We start from the raw sequence: 8,444 nt of genomic DNA, 5'->3' as shown, positions 1-8,444 counted from the left end.
GGGGGGGGGGGGGGCAACTTCATCTTACCTGATACTGAATGCCCGACACGCCATTGGCCGCCGCCTCCCCCCCAGGCGCAGTGACATAGATGGGCTGGCTGGGGAGACCCCCGAGGGGAAGCACGTACTGGCCGTTGGATGTGACGATACCGCCATTGGGATCATCCTTGGCGGCCGAGACGGGTGTTAACACCTCCCAGCGATCTGATGCGGACAGCTGAATGGCAGACATGTCTGTCGTCTACGGAGATCGAAGATGTGCGGAGTTTAGCAGATGAGCGAGAGGTAAGCATTTCATCACATTTGAAATCACACAGGTCTTTGGGGGGGTAATGGCCTGTCCATCTCAATCCATCCCGAATGAAGAAGAGCGGGGTCAACCCTGAACTGGTTGCCAGTCAAACACAGGGTACATTTACACAAACAATCATTGACTCTGACAATATCACACCTTCTGTTTCTTCATTGAACCATTATGAATGTTTTTGGAATGTGAGAGGAAGCGAGAGCAGCGGGATAAAACCGCGTTCAAAGTTTTTATGGTCTGATTTTCTGTCAGGTTTGATAATGTCGCTACTGTACATAGGGAATGCTGCACTGACGCTCGATTTGAAGACAATCCTGACTTAAATCAAAATAGCAACATCTGTCACAAAAATCATAATTGAATGTTTTCCTAAAATCGTTCGGCCCTATTACAGAGGCTATAATACCTGGGCAACATTTACCGAATGTAAAAAACTTCGAGGTGAAATCTTTAAGCACAAATTCATCACATATTTTGCTCTGTTTCTGCAAAATATTAAGTAAATTGGTTTTTGGGCTTCAAAACGGCGTGTCTGCTGGATCCCTACTAACCCCACATCACTGTTTTGTTTCCCTATCGTGATTGGGCAATGCTGTTACATGTCATTCGATAGGGTGCTTTATAAAGAACATTAATTCATTTTTAGATTTGAGACTATATACATAATACTACTTAGCATGCGTTGGGACTTTCGAGATTGGTTGAAGACATTTTCATGTCAATTAAGGCCCTGTTTTGATTCATTGATTCAATGCTTTACAAGACTTTTTTCGGATTCACAGAATCACTGAACGAAAAAAAAAAAAGGTCACACCTAAATCTCGACCCCCTGTTCTCTTGGCATTTACACAATGGTGAGGAAATGATTCAAGGGTTTTAAAGACTCATAAGTTAGTGTGTTACTTTCACGTTTATATTTTTATAACTATCACTGGAACCGTTCGTCTTCAAACGATCGGTCTGACAACGCTGGTCTCGTGTACGTCGATCAAATCCATCTTTGAAATTTGACACACAGAGCGACGTAGGCCTACTGGTGACTAGCGAGCAAGCAGAGATTCGAACCCGCTTTACTGTCAGGCACACGTGCCGACCACGAGCGCACCACGGTGACATAATGTAAGCAAATGGGTCCAAATAACAACACAGGCGAGTAAATATATAACAAGAAAAGTGTTGTTTTTCTTTTTGAAGCGAAAAGGCTGGCGAAAGCGCCGCTAGCTCACATAATGGTGGCTAGCAGGCGAGTGGGGGATGGGCGGGATATGAACGCTACTGTTTTTGATTATGGACGCCGAAGCCGAACGACATTATCCCGTCTGTGGCGAGCCTCCACCCGCCCTTTTCGTCGCGGAGAGAGCGCCGAGCGACTGTCCCCAGCACGAAGCGACAGTCTAGCAGCGTCCTCCCCACTATGGGCGGGTTTTAACGGGCTAAGAAGTGGGTGGCCGTTGTAGAGAGTGGGGGGAACACAGGAAGTGTACTACGGCGTTTCACCCTCCTTCACCCTTCCCCACCCCCAATGGCATCAAAATTTCAAAACGTGCGAACTTCTACGCTCCTCAAACACAACGCCGTACACGACCCGAGAGGGAGGAAACCGAGGGCGACAAAATGTGGCGAGTTTACCTGCGGTTCCTGAAGAAAGTCGCTTTGACTGCTGTCCACGTCCGCGGACGCCATTTCTCCCTTGTTTCACTCGGTAATCTTCAACTCCCGTCGGGCCTTGAAAGCCCAGCAAAGCATCCCCCGTTGCGACTCTCGCTCGGTCCTCCCTCCCCGCGAAAAAAATATACTTTCCCACCTTTCCCCACCGAGCCACAACTCCCGTCAACTTTGCAGGGGCGCGACGGGCCAGCGGGACACGGAGAACGGCTGTTTACAACTCCGTCGCTAGCCTGCTAGCTCGGCTGTTAGCTCACCATAGCCGAGCTAGTTAGCCGCCGAGCAAAAAAAAAAAAAAAAAAGGGTTTAAAAAAAAAGACGCAACTCCTGTCAATAAAACTCACCGCCCGGGTCGCACGTCTATTCGCTGAATGTTTTAATGGTTTACATCCCGAGCGGGGACGTTATTAAAAGCCGCTCCAAACATGACCATTTCATCATAGACTGGCTACTAGTGTTGATCGGTGAATTCGGGTCGATTTTTTTTTTCTATTTTGATTGACGGTGCGGGAAACACAAAGGGGAGGAACTTAGCGAGGTCGACTATGTAATTTGCATCGCATTACAGGACGTCCCACCCTTCTTCTTTACGACGATTGGCTAAAGGTTCCAATGGATCGTCACCTGGTTGGCTGGCTGCATGTCAATCAATTGAAAAGTCCGTGTATTTCCTGTTTGGCGGAGTTGGTTACAGGACTTACGGTAACTTTTGTCGAGCTTTTAACTTTTAAACATATTTAAAAAATCCTAATATATACATATTATTGAATTATCAACTTTGAAAAATATACAAAAATGTTCTACTCTATTAAAAAAATGCATCCAAGTAGATAAATATGGAATGTGAACCTCCTAATTACCTCCTATAACCTTTTGTGTATTACCATGACCTGAGTGGCTGAGAATCTTATCTTCACGGATACTAAGAAAAACTCCTTTTTGCATGTGCATTGGCATTTTTATTGATATTATAACATTACGTTAAAAATGACTTACCAGCTATTCTCAAAGTGCGGTACAAGCGCCACAACTCAAGTGATATGCAGGCTCCCTCTAGTGGCACTTGGAAGAACGACTGCTTGAGTACAGTTCAGCTTTATTTAACTTTTAATGCATTGCAATAAATATCAATTGAATCATTATTGAGGTAGTGTTCTGCTATTTCAATGTTGTCTTTATAGTAGTAGGAGAGCGAAGATTTATTTTCAGGTGGTAGTTTGTGTCAAAAGTTTTAGAATCAGTGACTTCGGCAATTATGCTATGAGGCTAATGATAAGCAACAAGAACTGCGTAATGAGACGATACTTGAAATGGAAAGATAATGACAAAAATGTCATGGCATGGACTCATGAGTGGGTTTTGTCACATTTTATTGACCCGTGCGTATTGATGATGAGGCTGACATTTTTTTTTTTTCAGGCAACGTTGACAGTCCACATGATGCTGGAGCAGAATGAAGGCCTTCTGTGTGTAGTCAATAAAAAGCAAGGTGGGGATGGCATTCTCTTCTTTAAAACTAATGCTTGACATTCTTATTTCTTCTTGGGTGCATTCGGTGTGTTGAATTTAAAGAAGATAATGTCACCGTCCTCCACCACGTAGTTCCGACCCTGTTGTCTGTATTTGCCTGCAGCCTACAAAAGGTGGGAGTGAGTATGTAAATAGAATACACGTGATCAAAATAAATTCTTTTATCAAATAACTTGTGAAAAATCAAACCATATAAAAATGTCAATTTCGATGATTGACCCTCAAAAAGTGTCATTACTCCCGACACGCCGTACCTTGGCTGCATTTTCGCTGCCCTCCTCTTTGAAGTCGACAAACTTCATCACCTCGGCCATGATGAAGCCCTTCTCAAAGTCAGTGTGGATCTTGCCGGCCGCCTGTGGAGCTTTGCTGCCTTTCTGTGGGTTTGCGGTGATAAAAAGAGTGAGGTTAATTTAAATAATAACCAATCCCATAGTATTTCCCCAGGTAAAAGTTAGGCTGAGTAAGTCTTGGAAATGTCTTTCTTAGTCAGTGTTCCTTTACATGCATCTAGAAAAATCTTAACTGTGTTTGTGATTTTTTTTTTATACACATTTTTATGATTTTGTTTGTGTCTTTTGGCGTGAGTTTGATTCTGCATATATGATTTGTCAGGATGGGCAAGGACCGATACCAAGTATTGGTATCGGGCTGAGTTATTGGGATCTGGTGGAGACTGCCGATACCAGTCATCGATACTTAAGGCAAAGAATATCTGACATTGAATACGTACTCCTCAGGAGTAGATGGCACTCTACGGCCATAGTCTAACACATTGATGAATCATCATCTGCGTCAGAAAGAAAGGTTTTGTTGACAATGATTTGTCATTGTGTTAAATGTATTTCAAAGATCGAAAGTACGGCACTCTGTATCGTGAGTACTCAGAGTGAATATCTGTGCTGGTCTTGAAGATCCCACATGTTTTGTGTGTATATTTGCATACGTGTGAGTAATTTGCATTGGCCGTGCATCTTTTGGTGCAGGCATTGCAGGAAGATAGAAAAAGCTCAACCAGAGTTAATCCTTTGATACGCGCTGAGATGAGGTGGTAACACTGAAGGACACGCTTACCCTGATTGTCCACGCTCGCACCTCGTCCGGTCCTGCGGTGAAGAAGTACTCCAGCTGTAGCGCTGCGTAGCCCGTCTTGATTATTTTGGTCAGGACACTAGAAGGAGATCAAGTCAACGGCATTACGTGTCACATCCGAGGTTATAACAGTTTTGAACAAATGCGTCCTCTAATGTGAATTGAACACGTCTGTGATGTGACCTGCATGAGCACAAAGCACAACGTCGAGTGACATGCAAAAAACAGGCGGCAGTGTTTATGGAAGTAAACATGATCCAATGTGTAAGGGCTCATTTTTCATCTTATATCGACAGCTGGTTTTTGTTTCCTATTTTTTTTTTTCAATATTACCTTAAGTTACTATGTTCGTTTTTAGTCACTAGAATAACCTTGGTCACAACACAATCACACTTCATTCAGGATTCGGGATGGAGGCATGACTGGATGGTCTCATCGGAGGGGAGCCAATGTCACCTTTGTGTCTTTTGCTCCTCGCAGTATTTTTGCTGCTCCTCTGGCTCCATGTCAAAGAGTTTGGACTCCAACGCTCCGCTGAGGGGGATCACCATGGAGCCCGGGTCGTGAGCATCCACCCACTCCTTGATTTTAGCCAGCCTCAGAGAAGAGAAGAGATGCTACTTACAACATGACAACACACACCTCCATCTATGCATTTAATGTAGCACTTGTCCTCATAAGGGCTGCGAGCCAACTGGAGCCTATCCCAGCTTCTTTGGAAAAGTGTGGTGCACACTGGACTAACACCCACTAAATCACTGGTACACAAACACATACCACTTGTTCTTTTTGCGGATGTAATCCTTCTCGGAGAGGTTGACCAGGTAGATCATGGGTTTGGATGTGAGGAACAGGTACTTGTTCAAAACCTCAATCTGGAACACGAGCACAATTCAACTGAGCAAAGTGCCACCTCCAGACAAGCACGCCGAGCCACTAAACGAGCGGTGAGCCGGACGTACCTCTTTGTCATTCCAGTCCCGGCAGAATCGCACGTGTTTCTTCTCGTCCACCACCCAGTTCTTCACCTTCAACATGATGTCCTGAAGAGAGAACGCGCTCGTCTGTCACCTCACTTCCATCCGTAAGGACAACAACGGTGCAAAGGTCCTACGTATTCCGGTTTAAGCTTCTTATCGTTGCCTCGGACCGCCGTCTTCTCCAGCTTGTCCAGGATGGGCGCGATCATCTCCTCGTCCTTGAGCCGAAGCTCCTCGTGGATGATCTCCATGTCCCGCACTGGGTCGACGTTACCCTCCACGTGGATGATGTCCTCGTCATCAAAGGCGCCTGGGGGGAAAAAAAAAAAAAACACAGCAGGTGGTGGGCGAGGCAGATTCTTGCTATTTCTTTGCTTGTGTGTCAAACAACAGCAGCTCGTTCAGAACACTGCAGCTCGGGTTCTGACCAAAACAAACAGAAAATATTCAGGATTTACAATGGCTCCCAGTCAGCTGTAGAATATACTTCTGCGAGTGATTTACAAAATCACCGAGTGGTTTAGGTCTTGAATACATTTAAGAAATGCCAAAGGAATACAAACCCAGAAAGGGATGTGAGGTTTGGAGATTTGGGTAAAGTCGTGGAGCTCAGCCCTCAGAACAAACATGGTGAAGCAGCATTTTGAGGTTATGCTGCACACAAATGGAATAAGCTCCCAACAGAAATGAATTCAGCCCCAAGTTAAATCCAGGTTTAAAAACAATGCTTTTTCCTGTTTTAAAGCATTTGCAAAATCACCCCCCCCCAAAAAAAAAGGCATTGTTTCTGTCTAATATTGAGCACTATTTGGGGCAGTATCACACTGGCTCTCATTAGACTTGTTTTAAACAGTTTGGCTTCAGCGCTCTGGGCTCCACCTGTGCGCTTCACTCAAGTTGTTGGGTGACAGCAGCTGCAGGGCAGACACCGACTCACAACTCAACTCACGTGTCATGTGAAAGATGCCGTCGCAGGCGCTGATGTGGGAGAGGAAGGCGTTCCCCAGCCCTTGTCCCGAGTGAGCGCCCTTCACCAGGCCGGCGATGTCCACCACGTTAAGGAAAGCGGGAACCTTACTGAGGAGGAGATGGCAGCAGCGTGTCATTGGTGGTGTATGTATGGCCAACCTTCCTCGACACACCAGAACATAACTATGTCTTTGTTGAAAAATTCAGAGGGTTTATTTGCTTTATTTTTTTGCAAAAATGCTTAGTTTTAGTTGAGTTCTTATTCGTTTTTGTATGAGTTTACTCATCGATGGCAGTGAGTGGGGCATGACCGTGTGGTGATGTCAGGGGATGGAGTCAGGTTCGCTGTTCAGTGTGAGTATCTCGGTATGAGTTCAAGCCTACAGCAGCTCCTTGAGTGTTCTCATTTTGTATTTGAGTGAATTTATTCTGGTAAATAAATGACAAACTGCATCAGTGACTGTGGCTCACCTTACCCACTGCAATGGCATTACAAAACTTTAATTGCTCTTTTTTTCAATTCACTCAAGCAGAGGTACAGTATATCTGAAGCTAGCTTGGCCCCTATCCACTGCAAACACCTTTCTGTATAAAGCACACACACCTGGCTGGTTTGTGATATTGGCAGAGGAAATCGAAGCGTTCATCGGGGACGGGCACTCTGCTTTCGTTGGGGTCGATGGTACAGAATGGGAAGTTCTCAGCTGCTGCTTGGCTTTTGGTCAACACGTTGAAAAAGGTGGATTTCCTGCAAACAATTAACCCCAAAATATGTAATAACAAAACGGCTCACGTGTATCCTTTTGTACCTACCCTACGTTTGGCAGTCCCACAATTCCAATTTTAAGCGACGTCCCGAAGCGTCCAATCAACTGGGGCGGCTTAGGTGCTTCTCCCTTCTTTGGAGCCATCTGCAAGAGTGGCGTCAGGTTACCATTCAGCCACGATACATTCCCCTGAGTAATATTCCTATTTTTATGGCTTCTTGAGACACGTTTAGATTTAGCTTTACGCGAACTGTAGTTAAAACGTGGAGCTTCACTTGCTCATTCCATTACGATTTATGCTAACTTTAGCAGGCGGCTAACATGAGCCACTCCTGAATAAGTAAGTCCGATCGAGTCGCTGATCAATTATCTGCACGGGCAATAAACTTAAGACCTTACATTTTGAGTTTAGATGTGTGAACCATTTTCATGTGTACCTTTATTTCGGTTTCTACGTGTCGTGCACTTCGGCGATTCTGCTCACACTCACCACTTGACTGGGAAAGACAAGACAGGCTGCAGCGCGAGCTAAGCGGAAGTGTTTTGGCAAGCGAGCGTTCTGATTGGTCAATGCGAAAGCGGAGACTACGTCACAGGTATGTGGTATTTTAATTCCGTAATAACCAAAAAAAAAAATAGGGTCAAGTATAAAAAGAAAACCGTAGAAGCACTTTCCGCTTTTCTAAACTATATGAACACAACACAATTCACTCTCTAAAAATAATTGCCGGTATCGGAAGTGGTTTGACAGTCGAGCCTCTCGATTGGTCAATGTGAGAGCGGAGTGGCAGCGCGAAACCATTACATTTTATGACACAAAAAAAAACGTAGATCCACTTTGAAAATGTTCTTGCTGGATGGTATTTGATAAACAAGTGCTCCGATCGGTCGATTGGAGAGTACGACATCAGATCCGGTATATGTCCCACTTACTTCCGTACTCGGCGAAACGTGCAGAAGCACTTCCTCCTCAACCACATGAATGGCCAAGGGACACCACATGCGGGAACTTTAAATGTCTATGATGTATTTTTTTTTAAACACGACGCAAGTCACAGCAACACCTGAGACGACAATAGCCGATGTTTAGCCTCGTGTTTTTACACATATACTTGTATAAAGGAAAGACGTGTA

The 8,444-nt window shown here is 44.8% G+C and overlaps 2 protein-coding genes across 3 annotated transcripts in view; both read right to left on the bottom strand.

Annotated features, from left to right (window-relative positions):
• LOC109517348 (transcription factor Sp3-like) overlaps positions 1-2,503 on the bottom strand; it is a 30,355-nt gene extending 27,852 nt beyond the window's left edge. The window contains exons 1-2 of the mRNA XM_019872476.1: positions 1,937-2,503; positions 29-241 (exon numbers count right to left, since the gene is read on the bottom strand). Of these exons, the coding sequence (XP_019728035.1) occupies positions 29-241; positions 1,937-1,990 (267 nt within the window). The 5' untranslated portion in view covers positions 1,991-2,503. The remainder of the gene's footprint in view (positions 1-28; positions 242-1,936) is intronic.
• Positions 2,504-3,325: 822 nt separating this feature from the next.
• ola1 (Obg-like ATPase 1) lies at positions 3,326-7,855 on the bottom strand. Of its 2 annotated transcripts, none has more exons than XM_019872508.1 (11): positions 7,748-7,855; positions 7,357-7,454; positions 7,148-7,291; positions 6,524-6,651; positions 5,709-5,884; positions 5,557-5,637; positions 5,372-5,469; positions 5,051-5,191; positions 4,577-4,673; positions 3,757-3,879; positions 3,326-3,606 (listed from the first exon to the last, which is right to left on the bottom strand). In XM_019872508.1, the coding sequence occupies exons 2-11, from the start codon at positions 7,452-7,454 to the stop codon at positions 3,505-3,507; spliced, it is 1,188 nt and encodes a 395-aa protein (XP_019728067.1). In that variant the 5' UTR covers positions 7,748-7,855; the 3' UTR covers positions 3,326-3,504. The 2 variants fall into 2 exon arrangements, with proteins under 2 accessions (XP_019728067.1, XP_019728068.1); XM_019872509.1 differs by having other exon boundaries at positions 7,801-7,839.
• Positions 7,856-8,444: the final 589 nt, after the last annotated feature.

This window comes from Hippocampus comes, unplaced genomic scaffold (genome assembly GCF_001891065.2).
Source record: "Hippocampus comes isolate QL1 unplaced genomic scaffold, H_comes_QL1_v1.1 scaffold92, whole genome shotgun sequence".
In the NCBI taxonomy this organism is placed as follows: domain Eukaryota; kingdom Metazoa; phylum Chordata; class Actinopteri; order Syngnathiformes; family Syngnathidae; genus Hippocampus; species Hippocampus comes.
The sequence above is the reverse complement of the archived record's forward strand: the minus strand, read 5'-3'. Positions and strand labels throughout refer to the sequence as shown.

Excerpts from the sequence above, each read along its gene's own strand:
- ola1 (XM_019872508.1), bottom strand. The coding sequence starts at position 7,454 with ATGGCTCCAAAGAAGGGAGAAGCACCTAAGCCGCCCCAGTTGATTGGA. Across the intron at positions 7,292-7,356 it reads GTGGGACTGCCAAACGTAGG|GAAATCCACCTTTTTCAACG; the intron begins GTAGGTACAAAA and ends AATTGTTTGCAG. Across the intron at positions 5,470-5,556 it reads GGGACTGGAATGACAAAGAG|ATTGAGGTTTTGAACAAGTA; the intron begins GTACGTCCGGCT and ends CTCGTGTTCCAG.